Here is a 22,667-nt window from a genome sequence, read left to right as displayed (position 1 = left end):
TCATTCTTAAATCGCTACTGTCTTGATGCCTTTAAAGTAATTTAATAGTGCAATCATGCTTTCTAGAGTGGTTCTAGACACATTCTTTTTTACAGTGGGCCTTTTTCACAGAAGGCATTTCTTATAGTAGGAAAAACACAAGTTTTACTAATGTCAGTAGACCAAGAGAAAACCGTATCTTTTTTGCTTTGCCTACTGTAACATGTCAAAATGTCTTTGTGAAAATGTCTAATACCAGACTCAAAGACACTGCATACATGGATAATAGTCAAGTTAAGGGATGAAGCTTGCTGGTTATTTTGATGCACTTTATGAAGCCAAACTGACATTGCAGAGAAAAGAGGATAACATGTTTTCATGTATGTGAACAAGGTTTTAGGTTTTTATTGAATCTCAGGCAGAAACATACACAATAATCCTTTATTGCTCATGGCATTCCACACTGTCTGCAACAGCTCACTCGCACATCTAAACCAACAATATGTAGAACTGAATCAAGCACCTCATCACACCTTTTTTTAAAAACACATGGTTTTGCTGTGCTCCTAAATCAGCTTCCAAATTCCAGTTTTCACTTTACTGTGTGTGTGCTGAGGGAGGGTAGTCTATTTCTCATAAATCTTATCCAGACTTGCACTCCACTCTCAAGTTATTTGATTATAATAGCTTAAAAATGATAAATACTTTATTATTATTATATTTATTCATGTACTGTATACAGTTTCATTCAGTATTCTCTCTTGTAGGAGATCCTGACAGTAATAGTATATATATATATATACTGTAAGTTCTGGTTTTATGGCTGAAAGCTTAAGGTTTTGGCTGTTGTATGAATGGCTACAAGTCTTCTTTGATAAATAATTATCAAAACAAAGAAACAGCAACAACAACAAAAAACCCTGCAAACCTGTAAATTAAATGTCCTGAATGCATACTTTTTTGTTGGTTTGTTTTACATTATTAACCGTTATATTGATATGGTAGTGAAAATACACTCAAACCTAGGAGTTATTGCCTTAATCTTTTTTGCATGATATAGAACAGGATAGAAGGGGCAGGGGGATGAATTTGAACATATTCACACAACAGATTTGTCCAGACAAATGGCATGCAGGACATAAGGAGATGCACCGAACAGGGGAATAGAAACATTTTTAAACACTATACTACATGAATGTAATACATTTTTAGATTGGTGTTATGTGGAGTAGTGTGGGGTAGAGAGACAATATGTTTTACAGAGACTAACACTGTGCAAAAGTTCTACATAAATTTTGGACATGATCAAACACAAAACTGTAGGAGCACACAACAACAGTTTTTAAATTACATTTTCAAAGTATGGCTTATCAAGTTATCACATTTTGTTTTATTTTAGAGACAGACGCACAGTTAATACAGTATGTTAATATATTTTATGACTCCTCCCCTTGAGGCTTGTTATGTTTTTATTCATTTATGTACAAACTGTGAACAGCATGGTGGACAAGGAGATTATACTTCAGAGCTGCGAGACAGTTCTGCAGCGATCAGAGAGGAGAGAAAAAGAGTTTAAAACATCTCAGACTAGAAGGATAAACTATCGGACATTGTGTTGTTTGCCCCTCTGCTTGCTGTCAGCTTCTTAAGTGTATCAAAGCTAACATTTATATCAGTCAAGCTAACGTTGACCTGGCTGGGGTTCAGCCTAGCTCAGTCTAATGGCTGCAATTCACACTGATGGTTCACATTTGGTTCATTTCCCCACCTCAAAACGTTGATTTGTCTGAACATCAAAACACCTCACCAGATTTCAGCACTCTTTGCCATACTGCACGTGGATGGAAAGAAACCCTGATTTAAGCCAATCTTGTGAATGTAGCCTATGAACTCAGCTAGATAACGTTAGCACAGCTTGCTAGCTAACCTATTTCTTCAGCATGTCTTGCAGCGGACCTGGCAGGTATTTCATCATTGTGTCCATGATGCTCTCCTCCTCCTCTTCATCCCCACAGCCAGTCGGCACTGCCTTCTTGGGTCGAGTCAGGCTGCCGGCTGCAGGCTCCTCCACAGCGGCTGCTGCTTCAGCCTCGGCCTCCTCACGCTTCTTCAGGCCGTACTGATGGTCAAGCACAGAAACAGAAATATATACAAATTAGGGTAAAAAATATCAGAGCTCCACATTTCAGTAGCATTATTTTATTTGTGAGAAATTCATGTTAATATTGTCATGTGTAACAAAAGCTGTGAGATGATGTTGGTGTAGTGGCCACTTTGGATATTGCAACTCCCAGTATCACCACATGACACACCTGTGGGCCCACAAAGTGTTTTTCATACACAGCCCTCATGATTGTCAACCCACCTGACTGTCTGCATATAGTACTGTAACTGTTCACCCCTCACAGTTTCTACTGAACATACTGGGTACTGTAACTGTTCACCCCTCACAGTTTCTATTGAACATACTGAGTACTGTAACTGTTCACCCCTCACAGTTTCTATTGAACATACTGAGTACTGTAACTGTTCACCCCTCACAGTTTCTACTGAACATACTGAGTACTGTAACTGTTCACCCCTCACAGTTTCTACTGAACATACCGAGTACTGTAACTGTTCACCCCTCACAGTTTCTACTGAACATACCGAGTACTGTAACTGTTCACCCCTCACAGTTTCTATTGAACATACCGAGTACTGTAACTGTTCACCCCTCACAGTTTCTACTGAACATACTGAGTACTGTAACTGTTCACCCCTCACAGTTTCTACTGAACATACTGGGTACTGTAACTGTTCACCCCTCACAGTTTCTACTGAACATACTGGGTACTGTAACTGTTCACCCCTCACAGTTTTTACTGAACATACTGAGTACTGTAACTGTTCATCCCTCACAGTTTCTACTGAACACACTGAGTACTGTAACTGTTCACCCCTCACAGTTTCTACTGAACATACTGAGTACTGTAACTGTTCACCCCTCACAGTTTCTATTGAACATACTTAGTACTTTAAGTCTTCACACCTTTCAGTTTATTGAAAATACTGAGTACTTTCTGTATGTGTGCAAGACACCAAGACCCCAGTATAGTTACCTCATCTCTATAGTACAGGATAGCAGTAAAACTGCTTTGTCTTACACTGAATCAAAATACAAGTGGTATGTGTCCTGTATTCTAATGCATACATTTAATATCCACAGTGGTAACAATGTAGTAAAGCCAAACTGACTAAGGGTCTGACAGGTAAAGGCTTGCTGTGTTGTGTATCAGGCTGCAGGGTCTGCTGGTTCTGTGCCTCACCTCTGTGGGGCCCGCCCACCGGGTTACCTGTCAAACGTTTTCACCTGCCCCGCATTTCTACTCCAGACATGCAGGCGTCGCTGTTTTAAGGTCAACTTTGCCGCCACTAAGTCCTTTGTAGCACCTGCAGTTTTCAGGTTTGTCTGAGACAAGTGCGTTCAATTCATCCCTACTGACCGCCAGAGGCGGTGCTTGAGGCACTGGACGATCATTCTTGTGTATGCGCAAGCTGAGTATTAATAAAAACAAAGTCATCTGTGACCTTCTGGTGACTCCCCGGTGACCTGGTGAATCTATAAGATCATGTGACACCGGAGGCTCAGTCCCTTTTGTTCTTCTCGCGCGCAAGTTTGCTGAGTGCATGTGTGGTTGTGATTACCGCCACTCCTTTTCATTTGCTTGTCGCCAGTAGCCTCGTGACTGTATTACAGTCGGAGCTCCTGGTGCATCTCGCAGTCGATAGTGGCGTTCCCTGCTCGACCCGACTCTCTAAAACAGTGTTTCCTTAACACCTTTCCCACATGATAAATATTTAATTGTTGCACAATGCTTGAATCCCTGTGCTGTAGGATCTGTTTTCAGCCCCTCCAACCTGAGGATGGGCATGATATGTGTCCCTCCTGTCTTGGAGAGAACCATCTCAGGGAAGCACTCACTGAGAACGCATGTACCAACTGCAGTATTTTGCCCAGGTCCATACGGGCAGCCCGCTTGGCTGCATTGAGCAGCCTACTGAATGGCTGGCAGAGGGGCAGTCGAGCCAGTTGCCGGCAGGCCAGACTGCGGGCCTAAAGCGTGCAGCTACAGCGGGGGCATCTATTCCAATCAAGCGAACAAAGGAGAGCTCCGGAAAATTGTCTGCTCAGGTAGACCATCTCACTACGGAGTTGGCCCAGATGAGAACCCTCCTCCAGCGGCAGTGGGCATGAATCTGCGGCTTTAGCTATACGTACAGCTCTTGTCTGCTTGCAGCTGGACATTCCACAGGTGCAATCAGCTACTTCCAGTGCCTTTAGGTGGCAGGATACCGCGTCCTCCTTTGCTGTCCCCCCTTCGGATTTGGATTGGGCCATATGCCAGCAGTTGAACCGGCTATAGTGGCTCCAGATGAGGCTCTAAGGCAGGGGTATTCAACTAAAATTTAAAGAGGTCCAGTTAGAGAAAATTTCTTGAAGCAAAGGTCCGGAAGATCATAATGTCTAACTAGTTAGTGTGATATATATTTAAGTAGCCTAGTAGTTTTATGGGCAGCATGGTGGCTGAGTGGTTAGCACTGTTGCCTCACAGCAAGAAGGTCGTGGGTTCGCATCCCGGCCTTTCTGTGTGGAGTTTGCATGTTCTCCCTGTGCTTGCGTGGGTTTACTCCGGGTACTCCGGTTTCCTCCCACAGTCCAAAAACATGCATGTCAGGTTGATTGGTGACTCTAAAATTGCCCGTAGGAGTGAGTGTGAGTGTGTGAGGTTGTCTGTCTTTGTGTGTCTATATGTGGCCCTGCGACAGACTGGTGACCTGTCTAGGGTGTACCCCTGCCTTCCACCCGAGAGAGAGCTGGGATAGGCTCCAGCGGATCCCCGTGACCCTGAACAGGAAAAGCGGGTATAGAAGATGGATGGATGGATAGTAGTTTTATCAACATCTGCATGTAATCAATACCTGACTGTCAAATCAAATGAATTCAGTACCATTCAAAAACTTTCTGACAATATTTATTGTCATGTAACACACAACTGAACATACATGTATGGCTGTAGATATGAATAATGTTCTCTCATTAACTAAGTTCTCTCTCTTTCTCCGTCTCACTCGCCTGTTTCTCTCCCTTTGTTTTCTACATGTATCGCTCTTTCTTTTTCTTTGTACTGTCTTTTCATGCAGTGTTGCCAACTCGTCAGTAAGGAAAGTAGCTATTGGCTGTCCTAAAAGTCGCTAGAAGTCGCTGAATGGCGTCATCGCGTAATTTGCATAATGTCCATGGCACATGCTGTAATTGTGATGGACACTTTTGCCAACTTCAGAAATGGAAAGTAAGAGACAATTGTGATTCTTTATAAGAAATAAGGGACAGAATAAGGGACACTCAAAATATTTGTACTGTGCCATATAATGTAGCATGACGGCCTGCAGTTAATAAGTTCTCAGAACTAAACACATTTGCCTTGCTGTAAATGACCGTACACTGTTTGAGTCAAATGCAGTGATTTATTTTAGACAAAGAACATTTTACTTTTCATTTCATTTTATTTTTTTATTATGCCATGCATCAGTACAGATCACGCACATACATGATCGCACGCGCGATTCATTTGCAGTCGCGACACGGAGGCGTGAACACTTCCTGCTGTGACTGCAGCTGGGAGGGAGGGACTGCTGCGAGAGGACTGGGCCGCCTGTGAGGGCTTTGGGACGGGGGAGGGGCTCGCGGCTGCAGCTGATTTGCAGTCTTACTGCGGCAAATTGAGAAGTGTAAGAATGGTGCAGTACAAACACATCAGAGTCTCCAAAAGTCTCCAGTAACACCAGAAAAAGTCGCCAGATTTGTCGCTAGTCGCTTTTAAAAAAAAGTGTCACTAGAGGGGTCTGAATACTCGCTAAATATAGCGACAAAGTCGCTAAGTTGGCAACACTGTTTTCATGTGTAACTTGCCTCTAGCGCTGTTTACACTGTAGAGTCGTAATGTTTACTGCCTGGGATGCACAGACTTGATTGGCTGAGTGGTATCACGTGGGATGGCTCAATTCGCATGCAATTGGTCTGTGCGTTTCCACTACTGTAAAATCTAAAAAAGCTGGAAATAGAAGCGCCCCGTTAGGTTTTAAATCACAATCTTCTGTTTTGGCTGTACGTCCGGGTCCGTATGGGGCGGCTTCTGGGTCCACACCCGGACCGCGGTCCGCCTGTTAGTGACCTCTGCTCTAAGGGCTAAGGCCAGGTGCCCACGGCCACAATGTCGTATTACAGATGACCTGCTATGTAAAGGGCCAGCGGGCCTGGAACAGAAATGATCGGGCCGGTAGTCGGTTGTTTTACCCCAGAACAACTCAGTTACTGGGCCATTCACACCCCAGACGACTGGGTGCTGTCCACCTTGTCTCAGGGATACCACCTACAATTCCGACGCCGGCCTCCCATTTCTGGCCGAGTCAGGATGACTATCATCCACGATCTGACAAAGCCCAGGCACTGAGTCATTTCTACCCTGTTGGCCAAGGGTTCTATAGTGCCTGTGGACCCCCTGACAGAGCCAGGAGGCTTTTATATTTTCTTGTACCAAAGAAGACAGGCAATCTATGCCCGATTTTATACCTGAGAGGTCTGAATGTGTTTTTAAGGGTGATTTCTTTCCACATGTTGAGCACCAAAGAGGTGCTGCAGGCGATTTCCCCAGGCGATTGGTTCACTGTCATCAACCTGAAAGATGCCTACTTTCATGTGCCAATTGCACCTCATCATTGGTGATTCGTCCGTTTTGCTTTTCAGAGGAGACACTTCCTTCGGACTGTCTCTGTCCCCCAGGGTTTTCACCAGGTGTGTGGCAGCGGCCCTGTCTTCCCTGCAGACACAAGGCTTAAAAATTCTGCCTTACCCGAACAACTGGCTAATTTGCGCACCGACTCCCTAGGTGCTCTTCCTTGTGGGAGATGCTTGTATATACACATGCATCTCCCACGGGCTGTGGAGCAACATGGCAGGGGCGAATAGCACAGGGAACATGGTCCCCACAGCAAACAAGAGAACACATCAATACACTGGAATTAATCGTTGTGTGGTTGGCCCTACAGCACTTCCTCTTAGATCTGCGAGGCAGGCATGTCTTGGTGTGGTCCGACAACACCTCTGTGGTCTATCATATCAACCACCTGGGAGGGACCAGATCAATGAAGCTGACACTGTGGACTCTGCTTACTTAGGCAGCTTCCCACTTTTTCAGTCGCAGTTCATATTCCGGGGGCACAGAACCTGGTAGTGGATTTCTTGTCCCGTCAGACGCCGCTACCAGGGGAATGGAAACTCCACCCACAAGTGGTGGAGTACATTTGGGAAGTTTATGGCAGAGCAGAGGTGGACCACTTTGCCTCAAGAGAAATAGTGCCCTCTCTGGTTTTCCTTGACAGACAGCGGCAGCCCTCTGGGCCAGGATGCACTAGCGCGCGACTGGCCAAGGTTCTCCTTTATGCCTTCCCACTAATATTCCCGACACTCCTGAGAGTCCTTCAGGAGGGACACAGACTGCACTTGGTGGCTCCTTTCTGGCCAGGGAGGACTTGGTTTCCACTCCTGCGCAGGCTCTGCTGCGGCTCGACGAAGTGCCTCACCTTCAGGAGAGATCTCCTATCCCAGCTGGGGGGTCAGATACTACATCCCAACCCCGATCGCCTCCAGCTCTGGGTTTGGCCACTGCGGGGCCCGGCACTTCCTTCTCGGAGTACCCTGAGGAAGTAGGTGATACGATAAGTAATGCACGAGCACCGTCCGCACGTTGGTTGTATGCCAACAAGTGGAAGCTTTTTGATAGGTGGTGTCAGGAAAAGGGACTGGATCATGTACGCTGCCCGGTCTCATCCATCCTAACGTTCTTAAAAGGACTCCTTAATCAGGGACGTTCTCCATCTACTCTGAAAGTCTATGTCGCTGCAATTTCCTGTTGGCATGATGAAGTGGATGGTGGTACCATTGGCTGTAACAAGCACATCTCCTTGTTCTTGTAAGGTGCCCGACGACTGCACCCACCTAGGTGCCCCATAGCACCGACATGGGATCTCTCACTGGTGCTTAATACCCTGCGGGTCGCCCAATTTGAGCCCTTGGCAGACGCAGACCTTAGGTCGCTATCAATGATGGCATTTTTGTGGTGATTGCTTCAGCAAAACATGTAGGAGAGCTGCACGCGCTATCAGTCCACGAGTCCTGTTGCCGGTGGAACCCTGATGGTCCACACTCTGGCCCAATGCGTCATTTATTCCTAAGGTGGATTCATCAATTGGCCACATTCGTCCACTGCAGCTTGCTTGTTTCGACACAGGGACCCCGTCTGAACCACTGTGCCCTTTTCGTGCGCTAGAGGCATATATTAGTGCAATGGCAGCTGTTCGGAAATCTGATAGACTGTTTGTGTGTTTCTCAGGCCCTCGCAAAGGTCAGGCACCCTCGAATCAACGCCTTGCACACTGGGTGGTTAATGTAATAACTCTGGCTTATGCTTCACAGAGTAAGCTACCACCACCTGGAGTGAGGTGCCATTTTACTAGGAGCCTCACAACCTCGTGGGCTGCAGTGAATGGAGTACCTCTGGATGTCATATGCGAGGCAGCATCCTGGACATCGACGGACACATTTGCCAAGTTTTACAGGATGAATGTGGTCACACCCCATCCATTAGAAGGGATCCTGCGACAGCACCCTTCTTCATTCCAATGAGATGGCTACAATTCTAAGGTCTAAGGATTCCTTGTGACCTTGCTTGTGATCTTGTTGGTATAAGTCATCCAGTGCTTCAAGCACCACCTAACTGCGGTTCTATGAATCCCGGATGACCGCCAGAGCGTTTGGTCCCTCAGAATCCTTGTGTTTTCGCAAGAAGAGCAAGGGACTGAGGCTCCGGTGTCACATGATCTTATAGATTCACCAGGTCACTGGGGGGTCACTGGAAGGTCACAGGTGACTTTGTTTTTAATAATACTCGGCGTGCGCATGCACAAGGATGATCATCCAGCGCTTCAAGCACCTCCTCTGGCGGTCAGTAGGGATTCATAGAACCGCAGTTACAGTCGTAACTCTCGTTTTATCTTGAACAACATCAGAACGGAGCCAGATGCAAATTCGGAGAAGGTACAAGATGAAGATACGTGCAAGGTAACAAAGGAATTGACACCTGAAACCGGATAATCCACTGTAAAATTAGCACTGACTGGTGTTGCCATACATCTACCGAAGGATTAGTCGCATTTCCTGCAGTTACGCCAACACCTGGAGCTGCAAAATGAAGACATAGCTTAGAGCAGCACAGTAGAGGAGACTATAAGCAAGCCTGGCTGGTGTCTTCTGTCACCTTAAAGGTAGGAAATATGTTCTCATTCTGTGTTGTATGTGTTGAAAGGTATATTTCTTTGTTTGCAGTTTTCAAGGTGTTGTGTGCAGCTGGTGTCAAAGTGGTTGATGTTAAAGGGAACTGTGGCAGTCTGCGTGATGTGGACACAGCTGTTGGCTGTCTATAAGTTAGTATGTCAGTATATTGTGTAAAAAACAAACAAAAAAAAGACATGTTTAGTCCCATAGTGTGCAAAACCCCATCCCCATCCAAGCACCCCCAAATCCACATTGCAATTTGGACCCTGGTTGTTTATGGAACAGCACTAACTGTGCAGACCACAGCTCCCAGTTAGTCCAGTACAAACACTCAGTACTAAGCAAAAGATATAAGGAAGATATATTATTGTTTCATTTTCTTTGGGCTTATTCAGAACATCTGTGATGAGATCAGATTTTTATGAATGAAGGAATGGTGCTGCATTAAATGTTTCTAATCTCAGTCTCTCCATAGGCCAATAACTACTGGAAAGTGAACAGCAGTAGATGGCAGCTACTTAATGATCAATGTTTGTTGATAGTCCATTCACTTATATTGTAATTTTGAGACTGGAACTACTTTTTAGTTGTAAAAGTTTATATCAGTAGTATTGCTGCTATAGGGATCAATTCGTCCACCACTGTTTAACACATTACAGATGTTTCTTTATTCTTTTCATTTCTGCATGTTGTTCTCTGAGAAGCTCAGCTCAGAAGCTCTATAGCCTTAATGTACCTTTAATATTAGTCAGATAATTTACACTTATATTTATTATCTCTTTGTTTACATTTTTGGGAGGTGGGTTGGGCTGGATAATTACAGATAATCGGAACTGGTTTACTAGAGTTCAGAAATACACATCATTGCACATGAAATGTCAAAAAATTCAAATGGATTCCTTTTTAAAATGGCCTCTTTTTTCTACTGCTTTCTCCTTCTCTGTACAGATGCTTCCTCATGCTCCACTGAACTGTTTTATGTCAGAAAATTTTAAAAATAACAGAAAAGCAAGCAAAAATAGTGTGATGATATCTATTTCAAACACAGGTCTGTTATAAAAAGAGTTTTGCTGTCAAGCAGCCAGGATGTGATAACTTTAAGAGCTGTATTAACATCAAACAACTGCACCACTTCCAAAATATCAATGTGACTCACATGGATGACAAAACTTAAAACACACTAGGAATAACTGATTGTAAGAGATAATGATTTTAGATTTGTCTGTTAGGGCTCATTGGTAGCAAATTCATATTAAATGTAGCCTGCTTCCTCTGTGGCTTTTCTTTACATAGGTAGTCCTATGTCCTGACAATGAGAACTGACGGACTTATATAACGACTTTGAGTGTAATGGCAGGGACAGGGTATTTCCTGTAGTCATTCAGTTAGTATATCATCATCATCACTATACCTTATCCCTGATTCCTTGCCTCATCCTTTCCCTCTCAGCCTCCATCTTGGCATATTTGGCTTTCCTTTCTTCTTCCTGCTGCCTCAGCGCCTCCTGTCGCTCCTCTTCTTTCTTCGCTGCATCAGGGTCCTCCTCCTTCTCCTCCCCTCCCAGCATCTTGCCCACATCAGGAGGACCTCCTGAGAGAGAGAAAGAAAAGACACAATGACATCTACTGTGCCACTAGGATTGAGATGTCAAACTATCAGATTAGTCTGTGAGCCTCTGAGGAAAACCCTCAGAATCAGAGACTGAAGCCAGATCGACCCATGACAAGCAGGTAAATTGACACCTGGGACTAACACAATGTAATTTACAAACAGTTAAAGTCTTAATAGTAAAAACAAGGGTGAACAATAGTTATAGCTGTTGTTTTCTATCACTATCCAATATTGTTTGATAACTTTGTCCATTTTCTATCCAATGTCATTGTAAGCTTCATTGTTAGACTGTGTTCTTGTCTGAAATACCATGTAGATTATCAGGACTTGGCCGGACTCACCTGTGTTAAATGTAAATATACAACTGAATAGTTTTATGCGATATCTCCATCCTATTAACAACCTGATTAGATACACTAGACAACAGTAAAGCAGCAGCATGGTTGAGGAGAAAAAGTGTGGTGTTGCTACTGTTTTTACCTTTACCTCAATAATAATGGTATCCAGAGCCAGGATTTTTAAAATGCTAAATGTCAGCACTCTAAATTCCTCAAGGTGGGACAACTCTATTCCTATTTTTAAGATTTCCTAAAAGTAACCAAAAACTCTGTGTTCACATTATTTTATTTGTCCCATATATTTTATAATGTAGTTTCATTGGCCACCACTGCCATGATGTCAGAAAGAAGAACTGCAGATCAGGCTGCGTGTGTGCGCTTCAAAATATTGGCGTGTAATTTAAATGATCATACACTTATATGCACTTAAAAACTGAAAAAACAGATTGATAACTTTATAAAAAAAATAAATAGGAAGAATAAGAGAAAAGGGAGAGACTTGAGAAAAGAGGGAAATGTGTCATCAAGCTTCACCAGAAAAGAAAAAGAAAAGCCATCAGTCTAACAGATTTGGCACAGACGGGCAGATAAGTAGAAAGGAGGAAGATAAAAAGAAAAGAAGATAGAAGGTCAGGAGATATAGGAAGCAAGTATACTGCTGAAAACAAGACATATTTAGGAAAACAAGGAGAGCATGAAGAGGGGAAGAGAATCTGTCAGAAACTGTTGAGTGCAATTAACTAAGCTGTTCCAGTTAGTGGGATTACCCAGCAGTTTCTTATGGGAGGAGAGTGGTGGGGTGGGGAGCTGACAGCTGAAACGATGGAGAAGAGGGGGAATGGAGGAAGCGACCAGAAGAAAGTGACAAATTGAATGAAGGAGAAAAGAAGACATCAGAGAAAATAGGTGTAAAGGGAAGAGTGATGAAAGTAAATGGTGGGAGAAGGATGGAGGGTTTAGATGCAGACAATGAGCATCTGAGAAGAAAAAGCAAGCAACCATGAAAGAAAGACAGAGTATTCCTTCAGTATGCAGCTCCCTCCAGTATCATTAGTTTTTTTGACTCATAGGTGCAATGAAAACAATCTGTTTATGAATCTAAAATGTGTAAAGATAAAAGACAAGAAAGATGCAGCAGAAGAAAAGGTTGACACAGGAAGGGATGAGTGCAGAAATGTTAGAGAAAAATAATGTGTAGACGAGGAAGAAGCAGAAACTGCAGTTTATAGGGAAGGAAGCTGTGTAGAAAGAGAATATGAGGCTTTTCAGCCATTGTTGCAGCTTCAATTTCTTAATTCTGGTCTGTTTCTTTATATTTACTGGTATACTGAATTTGTTATTGTAACAAACCCTCTTAATCCATTTTAATCCATGGTTTCTATAACATATGCAACTGCTTCTCAAAAAGCATGTGTCAATGTAGTTCTCTTACCCCCCCACCGCCTTATAAACCCTAACGCCAAGGCCTCACGACTGCATACACCAGTGATTCCCAAACTTTCTGCAGGGCCCCCCACCTTTTTTAGATAAGAATATTTTCTGAGCCCACACACATGTACATGTTTTTTTTTTCCAAACTCCACTGGAATTTATTTTAAACATTGTAATTAATACAAAACTGTAACTTCTCATTTAACAAGCCAAATTTAGTCATGGTGTCTCAACTAGTTCACTTTAAAACTGTCAGACGCTAACAAATCAGCATTTTTACACACACAACACACTGTTCTCTCCTTGTTACCCACCTTGTTACTGGTGAAGCTGAGGGCCATATAGGCCTCGTCATATTTTCTTGTCTTTGCTTTGGCAGCTTTGAGCTGGTGAAGGCTTATCCTCTACTGTAACGTTATGTTTAGCTGGGTGCCCTCCCACAGACTTGTCCATGTTATGCTTTCAGTGCTCAAGCATGCGTTATGACCCCCCTTGTAATAGCTCCACACTGCCCCTAGAGGTCCTGCCCCACACCTTGGGAACCACTGGTACTGTACGTAGTGTTAATCACCACTAGCCCTGTGTCCAGACTTTACAGTGTATAGACTCAGTGTTATCCTAACTGTGTTGCTAGGAAACAGCCTCAATCCAAGTTTATTTCCTATAATCATATGATATTTGGTATATGAATTACAATTTACTGGTGGTTTATTATTAATTACCGATGCACCTAATCAGCAAAACAATGAGCCTGTGCATACTGTGAAAATCAAACTAAAACATAATATTTACTTGTATCGGTTTCCTCAGTAATTTAAGGATATCCCAGATGTCTCCAGATTTCTCAAACAAGCAGGATTTAGGATCAGCTTATGTGCCCAGGACCTGAATTTCTCCAATAGACTCCATGTAAATATTGCTATTGAATAACCTAAGTGGAGCAATGACTCACAACCAGCTAAGCCTCATTGTCAAAATGATTTCTTTACCAGAAAAAGCCCTCTGGTACCTCTTTTAGCTACAGCGTGCCAAATCAAACAAATTTGGTTTGGTTTCACAAAATCTTATTAGCATATTCTAGCACATTCATATGGATCCTGGGAGACAAAGCCCTGAGTTATATTGAGCTGTGATCCTGTCTTCTGCTTTGTGAGTCATTTGCAAGAGATACTGCAGTGCTCGTTTAAACCAGAAAAATTCAGCTAAGCTCTCAAGCGTCACATAGGATGTGTCGAGCTATGTTTGAGTGTGTGTATTTTTATTATAGTGTCTTCTCACTTTAGCCCTGCAAGCTGTATAAAGTTGTTGTAGATGGATTAATATTAAGTACAAGCTAATATAAGTAATAATATAATATAAGTTGACAGGGAACAGCGACATGTCTATCAGTTGAAAAGATCAGGGTCCAATTTAAGAGTTTTTGGGGGTTGTTTTGTTTTGTTTTTTTGGGGGACAGAGCTGGCATTGGTTAAAAGGAGAGGCTATAGCTACATCTATATATAAAAAAAAAGGTTTCAATGCTAAACCCTTGCATGAAGACAACATGACTATTCCACTGAATAAAACAAATCAACAATAATCAACCTAAAATCAACTGATTCCGAGGTCAAGACCTATTTTTAGCTGCTACTTCAAAATTTTAAGACTTCTCCTGTGGCATCAAACTGTGGTAACTCACATAGGTAAGTTAGACTACGCTATGCTGTGTTATACTTGGACACTGCTTCACGGCTTACATAAAAGGGTGTCACCTATCTGATCCCTTCCTTCTGAAAAATCTTTTTTAAATCTTTGTTAAATACAAATCATGAGGCAAAGCAGGAAAGAATAACCTCAGCATACTCTCCCAGTGCTTGAACTTTTGACAGCATCATACAACTAGTACTTATCCACTCTTTTCCCACTCACGGTTCAGGCCAAATCCTTCTGTAAATCCAAAGTGTGGTGGGAAAGCGGATGAGTATTAAGATCTAGGTTTGGCCTTGAGGACAGAAACCATTGTCTCAACACAGCTTATTTTGCAGCAGAACAAATGTAGCAAGGGAGAAATTAGTGAAAAGAAAATGTGCTCACTGGTTTTCTGCAGGTCTTTTATTTCCCATCGGTGGAACAGCTTTGCACATTTGTAAGCTCGTCCTCTTGACCCACAGTTTAAGAAATGGATTATAGGTTCTTTGGGTCAATGTAATTTTGTCACTGAAAGGTTTTATTTTATTTTTTTCCAGTTTCTGTTTACACTACAGTTCCAGTAATTCAATTCCTACATATGCTTATGAGAATGTGCATGAGCCTGTACATTAACCAACAGCATCACTGTATGAAAATGTGTCATGTACTGTTTGTTTATAAAAGTAATATGCGTAAGAGTCATTGAGCATGTGTAATAGTATATTTGCAATTTTAACTATGCAACAACCATCTCCTCAAATTTGAAATACTGAATTTCATTATGTTAAATACATTTTACTGTATTTCACAGCATAGCACCTTTTGTTTTGTTTGGGCTTCACCAGACAATAAAGCTGCTGACATACAGCACAGTGTCTGTCAGGACACCCTGTTTTGACTGAGTCTGCTTCACAGATGGTTTCCTGGATTTTTGTTGTTGTTCTAAGTAATTTCTTGTGCATATGCCATTGCTGACAAACCAGTACTAGTTTCTTCTTGTAAACCAGGACTAGTTGACACTTTAGCAGCAAGTTACACATTGTCTCAACATCCACAGTGTACGAGAGAGGTTGCAGTGTTTCAGGCTGTCCCGTCAGTCTAATAATTATGGAGTCATTAAGACAGTTGGCAATTATCTGTAGTTGATCTATTTTTTTGTATAGTGCAATAGTTGGCTCATTTTGTTTTTAGCTCTCTGCAGGATGAAATAATATCAAAATCAGGGAGAAGGTGAAGTAACGTGTTCCCTCAGGTTGTCTGAATGCCGACACTCAGTCCAAACTTTTTCAGCTGCAGACTTTATTACCTGCAGCTTGAAGTCTGCAGTATAGCTCTTTCTTTTGGGTGACATTTTCACTTGTGTTACACTAGGAGTTGTAGTTTGGCATGAACATAAATGTTTTTATTTTAGGTCAAGAGTGCCATCTAACACTAGTGACTACTTGACAAAATTACTGTAAATATACACATATAAGTCGCTTCACTATAGAAGTCACACTACAAGCCAGAGGAATAAAAAAAAAAAAGTGAGCTACAGTATGGTCCAGAAAATACAGTATTTAAAGTTTTCTACTGATTATATTCCACTTGTTTTCCACATTTAGCCAAAGTTACATGTTTGTTGAATTGGCAGTTTAATCCTTCATCCTTTACTTTTCAGCTGCTACACTGATTTAACTGCTGCCTGAGGCTTTGACTCTGTACCTCGGGACTAATATCTACCTCACTTAACAGCCGCCTATTCTCAAACCTGCTTCAACTTTTCGGAGTTGGGGAGAGCTGAGTTGGCACTAAAGCTCTCAGGAGCAAATGCAATCAATGCACAAGGAAGCTGTAATGGTTCCTGATGGTAAGGTTTGGAGCAAAAGCTATGTGGCTCCAAAATAATAATCCAGTTATAGAAAGAAGTCTTAAACATCTCTGTGACCACACTCTAAGCTCAGAGTTGAATTGTTAATAAAGGCGGTGATAGGCACTGTTATTTCTTATGTTGAGATCAGCCACATTTCATACACAGTTCTGGTCACAAGCAGGTTCATGATTTTGAAGAGAAACAACTTGGAGCAAAACTCTTGCCAACCTTAAATTCAGTGTAAGAAAACAATCACAATGCTCATTTACTACCATTAATACATCATTAAGATAGAAAAGCAACATTTTCAGCCTTCTCAGTTTTTTAAAGAATTATTTTTAGAAAGTGCTTTTTTTTTTTTCATATACCTGCAAGTTAGGTTGTTCTGTTGTCATGACAACACAACAACACTGGATGCCATACCATGCAGCTTTGTGAGATTTGAAGGATTGTGGTGCTAATATGGCTGCTGTAGAAAAGCACATCCACAATAAACACTCACGCTGCAGATGTATGGCTGTCGATTTGATGCTGAATCATCACAGTTAAACATCAGGCTTTTTTCTGTAACCAAAGAAGCCTTGGAGGATTAGTTAATGCACTGGCAGCATTCTCTCTTTCACAGTGACTCCCATCCACAAATTTAACACAAGATATTCAGCAAAGCCCAGGGTGGTATATTTGCATCGAAACAGGAGAAAAACAGCACTGAGCGGAGGACCAACCGTAAGATCATATCCCTGGTAGATGCAGAATTATAGTGAACAAATAGTTGTCATGTAACAAAAGCATCTCAGTGTGGCTCAATTTTGATCTGCCCACAAATTGCATTCTTATGTTTTGAGATTTTCTGCTGTCAGATATACAACAAGGGTTAAAGAGTCAGGGTACTTGTTTCTGTATCTTGTTTTATTCGGTCTTTAGTTAGATCTTTTGCATTCCCCAGCTGGGTGTCACGGTCCTGGTGCTCACCCTTAAATATTCTGGATTTTTTTTCTGTAAATAGTCTTTCTTGATCCAGTCTCCAGGTGTCTCCAGACTTTCCCTGTGATGCAGCCCTACATGCCTGCCATTCATACCCTAATCACCCTGTCTGGTGTGCCTTTGTATTCCAGCTCTCCCTGTGTTAAACTTGTTTTTGAATTCTGGTTTGTACTGAGCACATCTTTGGGCTTGGTTTGGACTCTGGCTTACCTTCCTGTTTTACTTTTTAACTGGCTGATGTCAGTTTGCTGCTTGTATTACCTTGAGACTATCATGATGTTCCTAAGTTGCAGGACTTGGTTTCAAAATGATGAACGTTATGTATTTTTATTTATTTCAACATTCTGCATACTGAAAAAAAAATTACATTTTTTCACATTGTCATGAATGTTAGGTCAACTGACACAAAAAATGGTTTGGCCTCAACCAGCACCAGATTGCCTTTTTCCTCAGTGGTGGAAATTTTGGACATATATATAGAACATATAATGTAACTGATTTCATTGTTTCCTCAATAGTTTATATATAATAGCACATTGCCATGAAGTATATAAATTACCTGTCACAGCCTACTGACTCTTAGCCTTGTTCACCACGTTAGTTTTCCATGTGACCCTACTAATGTTTGCAGCGAATGTCAACGTGAATGAATGTCAACCTAGTGATAGCACAAAAATACCAAAATTTGTTGGTATCATCGTTTGGAAAATATTCCTGTGTAAAAATTTCCCATCAAACCATCTAATAATTTCTCAAATATTTCAGTCTCCTTGTGGACCATGGTCATAGCATGACTAATGAAAATGACAGCACTTATCTTTCCAGGAGGAAAATGTATGTTAGTCCTTTGTTATTTTGCTTGTATTTGGTAGTTGACAGTAAAGTCAGACAGGAAACATGGGAAGGGACAGAGGGCGAATGAATCACACCATGGACACTATGGTTACATTGTACTGTATGCAGCTAAGCCATAGCTATACCTAATAATGCAGCTTAATTGGTAAAAGAATAATTCACTGATATTGGTGTATTGACTGGCAGGCTCTCACTGTCAGATTGATATCTTAGCTGATTGATTATCAGACTAATTGCTTGTTTCATTATCTGATTTTGTCCCCCACCCAAGGTAAGCTTCAAGTGAGTCAATGCACTGTCAGCATTTTGCAGACATTTCTTTGGTAAGGGGTCACTGCATCTCTGTGAACATGTACCAGACAACATGTATGTATAATGTACATACAAATGCACTGACCACACAGTGATCACCCTGTCAGGCATCAGTAATTAGTTATTTGACATATGAAAACACTTTATTATCAAACTTTCTTTTTCATGAATCTTTTCTCACTCTAATTTTTTCTCTTATACACAAAAATCTAAACCCTAAAGTTGGCCTGCACACCATCTATAATTTATCTTGTCTGGAGAAATTTTTCTTGCCTGGAGATTGCAGTATTAACATACACATGATGGTATGTACCGTAGCCATACAGCATCTTTCCAGCACAGGCACAATACAGACATGTGCACACAAAGGCAAACACCCACACTGTTAAATGTATTACCAAAGTCTGCAGGTGACTTATGCAGAGTAAAGCTGGCATCCGATGCAGTGCAGTTGATTTAAGAATTCATAGTGCAACACACTGCACAGCAGCTATGGAGAAGGAGGCAGCGGCTGCATCCCCTGCATCCCAATGAGGAGCAAGGGCTGTGCTTCAGCTCCACATCATAACTGTAGCCACCTAACACATCTGTAACCTGAACAGCAACAGCTGAGAATTGTCACGACTGACCAGTATGTCTGTGCGACTGCTGCAATATAACTGTTGCCACTTTCCTGCCTTTCTCCTCGTAGTTATAACTGACAATGAGGATGAGTTACAGGGCTATAATGAAAACTAATTAAGGGGCAAATAATAGCTAAGATAATATTCTAAAGGATAATACTGGAAGGCTTTAAAGGACAAAAGGCTTGTAAAAAAAAAAAAAAAAAAAACGTTAGTCATAGTTCCTGGCAAAATATCTCTTCCCCTGTCTCTATTGTGCCAAAGGTTTGATTTGAGAAGTGTAATCTATTAAGTTAATCTCATTTGAAAGCCCACAATTTTTTATTGTTATGATATATGAAGAACAGGATTAAGAAAAGTACCAGCCTTTTTTGTGCATGTAAGCTCAAAACTACAGGAAGATCAGACTAAAAATAAGGCTGCTGCTGTCCTGAGAAGGTGACTTCTACTGTCCTGTTCCATCTGCAGCAGATACACTTTTGTCATGAAAACACTTTCCCTTAAAAGCAGAATAGTAGAATAAGAAACCATGAATAGTTTCATAATCCTGGTTGTGGCAATGCAGGGACTTGGCCAAGACCATGTCATATTTTTTAAAAAATATGTCCTATCCTGGAGGGATTTTAAATTTTGGACACAGAGAGACAGGATGCATAAAACTGAAAGTTTTGTGCAGGATGGATTATTGCAGCCTGGTGTTCCCACGACTAGTAGACCAGGACTAGTACTGTACTGCTACTGCTGCTGCTGAGCATCACTTTAAATCCTTTACACTGCAGTGCTGTTAAATCAACCTCCAGCCCGGCAGACTACTCACCTCCCAGTGCAGCTTTCATTACAAAATTCATGATGAAGCAGTTCTGTATTCTCCTCCTTCAGTGGTCACGTTGTCAGGGACAGACCTGCACCCAGGGGACAGAATACACAAGCTGTGAGTGCGTGAATAACACCACCAGGGCATGCGGTTTTACTCTACTGGGTTTTATCTAAAAGAGTTTGATGGGATGGGGGAGGAGGGCGATGATGGTGATGAGGTTCAATGCGGACAGGAAACCTCCAGATGAGATTTTTGTTTGTCCAAGGACCACCAACACCACCAAAAAACCTGCTCTACTTTATATAAATGATCCCAACATCTGCATATAAATTACAACATTGTAACTAGAATATACTTACAACTCAAACAGTCTCAAAATGTAACAACCTCCATTCCAAGGAGAAAAGGTGACTAAAGTGGGTTAAGATGGCTTTACCCTCCACACTGAGATTTGTTGAGGCACCTGCACCCTCGATTTACAACCACACTCCATCTTGTGTGGATTTATGCTGAGGCTGTCTGGCTGCTTGTGATTTATTCTCATGCAAATTAGCCCCACTATAAAAAAATAAAAATAAATGAATAAATAAAACTGGGAGTGAGAGGGTGAGTGGGTGGGTGGGGATAGTGTCAAAAATGAGTGGAGGCATGGTTTGTGTCGGAGCTTAGAGAACATTACCTCACACAATCACAAGTTTTACAGGACAAGACGAGGATTTTTTTTTTAAAGATTCTATACCATTAGTATGTTTATATTGGGTATTATGGCATTTTATTCTCTGTTATCACTAATAATCTATTTCTCATCAGTCTCAGTAGTGAGTTGATAAAAACTATATTTAAGTGGCTCTAATATTTACTATAATATAGACAGGATGTCTATCTGAGGTCCTCAACTGTGGCTTCACAGATCGTAGAGTACTGTATGATCATATGACAATATTATTTTAATATAATATTCCAAAGATGTTTTTGTGTAGGTTGCAGAGTGCACAACCGACTTTTGAGTTTCACCATCATTCTTAACAGTCTTGTTAAAGCCTAACACTCCCTCTGATGGCTTTGCTGCATTTTAACAGCGTCCTCAGCCAAAGCAGTACATGCACCAGGAAAATATCCTGCTGAAAACTTGCTGCACCGTGTGAAACTTGCTCTCCGGATATTTTTTATTCCCAAAAGTCGAATCGGCAGGAGCTGCGCGTCTGTAAGCGTCGTCTCCCGGTTCCTTTCTTCTTCTTCGTCATCTGCAGCAGCATCGGCTTCTCCTCACATGAACCCTTACAGTATTAACTCTGCTCCTGGCGCGGTGCAGCAGCGCATTTACAGTAATGTGGTTACTCCCTGTTAAATTTCTGCACCCACTATAGCCCGCAAGCACGCATCCTGCATTCACAAGTCAGTACATTACAGGCCATGCACAATAGGCGGTTTTTGGAAGCATCGGCTTCTTGCACTAAGTCCCCGAACCCCTCACCTCTCCTGTCCCGTACAGTAACACCACATACCAACATCAACACCATTTACCTTGTTTTGATCTTCCTCCAAGTCTTTATTTCTGCAAAAAAATCTCCGTCGCAGTGCTGCAGCCACCTTCCCTTTTTCGCCTTCAGATGGCTGAAAGAAAACACAAGTTATGAGCCTGAAAGGACGGATCGTGGCTCTCAGTTTGCAGACATGCCAGCTGTTGTCAGAGTCGGGCTGCAGCGGCGAGGGAAGAGCATCAATTCCTGCAGGATGAGATGGGAGCGGGTGGGGGGAATAGGGGTGGGCACGTGAATGCAACACCACCTCTAAAATGATCATTTATTTTCCTTATAAGTTTGTAACTGTAGCAAAAAAACAGAATACAATAAAAACAAATAGTTTTGCCTTCAATATTATTCACTATTCAAATTGTTTTTATTGTCACCTGAAGTAGAATTTTCCCTCAAATCTTATCTCAAAAGACCATAAATCCTCACCTAAGGTAAAATAACTGCATTATTTATAGTACAACTAAAATCACCTGTACTGTATATGCAAATATAAAGTAGTAGAGTGTGATTTCTTTGTCTACTTGGAGGCAGTAGAACATGTTTTCAACATCATAAAGCTGTAGCATACTGTTCTTGTTAGCAAACTGGCAAACATGCATCCACTCTCTGTTTAGCTCTGTCGCCACCAAACTCCTGGAGGAAAATGTCTATTCAGCTGCTAGTTGCTAAATGCAAGTATAAGCTGCTAACTGCCTGCTGTTTGGGGTTGGGCAGGTGCAGTGGCAGATCTTGAAAGTTTTGTTGGGGTGCAAAGGGTTGGCAAAAAGGTTTGGTAGGGTTGCATAAGAAGGCGGTATATGTGAGTCCTTATACACAGTAAAAATACAATTCCACTTTCATGAACAAAAGACTCACAAATATATTTTTATAATATATTTCTTCTTACCTGATATGAATAAACATTTCCCAGACATTTATAATCTTAGACAAAAGGAACAAAACCAGTGTTTGTGTGTGTCAAACTAGTGATAAAGAGGTGTCCAGTTTTTTTAGCAGGTAAAATCAGGTTCTTATGTTTATTGAATAATAATAATAGTAATCTTTAGACTAGAGAGGAATTGAGGGGTCATGTAAGCTTCAAAGTTTTTTCCTCACAGGATAGAAAAAACTGTGTCATTACCCCAGAAATCAATATTAGATGTTGCTCAATCTTCCCCATAAATGGATGCATCACTTGTTGGTAGTATCGTTTGAAATAGATTTTATACAACTTATCATATTGTACATTAAATGTGCATTACAAGAATATACATGACATGTGGTGGCATCAGTTAAAATCCATTTGAATA

General features: G+C 41.7%; 1 protein-coding gene across 1 annotated transcript; it reads right to left on the bottom strand.

The window, feature by feature from the left end:
* Window positions 1–432: 432 nt before the first annotated feature.
* Window positions 433–21,540, bottom strand: cplx2a (complexin 2a). Its single transcript, XM_026303691.2, has 4 exons — window positions 21,368–21,540; window positions 19,844–19,928; window positions 10,764–10,942; window positions 433–2,098 (listed from the first exon to the last, which is right to left on the bottom strand). Exons 2-4 carry the CDS (start codon window positions 19,872–19,874, stop codon window positions 1,907–1,909), a joined length of 402 nt encoding a protein of 133 aa, XP_026159476.1. The 5' UTR covers window positions 19,875–19,928; window positions 21,368–21,540; the 3' UTR covers window positions 433–1,906.
* Between the last annotated feature and the right edge of the window lie 1,127 nt (window positions 21,541–22,667).

The sequence above is a fragment of the Mastacembelus armatus genome, chromosome 1 (genome assembly GCF_900324485.2).
Source record: "Mastacembelus armatus chromosome 1, fMasArm1.2, whole genome shotgun sequence".
Classification (NCBI taxonomy): domain Eukaryota; kingdom Metazoa; phylum Chordata; class Actinopteri; order Synbranchiformes; family Mastacembelidae; genus Mastacembelus; species Mastacembelus armatus.
Note: the sequence above shows the minus strand (reverse complement) of the source record. Positions and strands in the feature narration are given on the sequence as shown.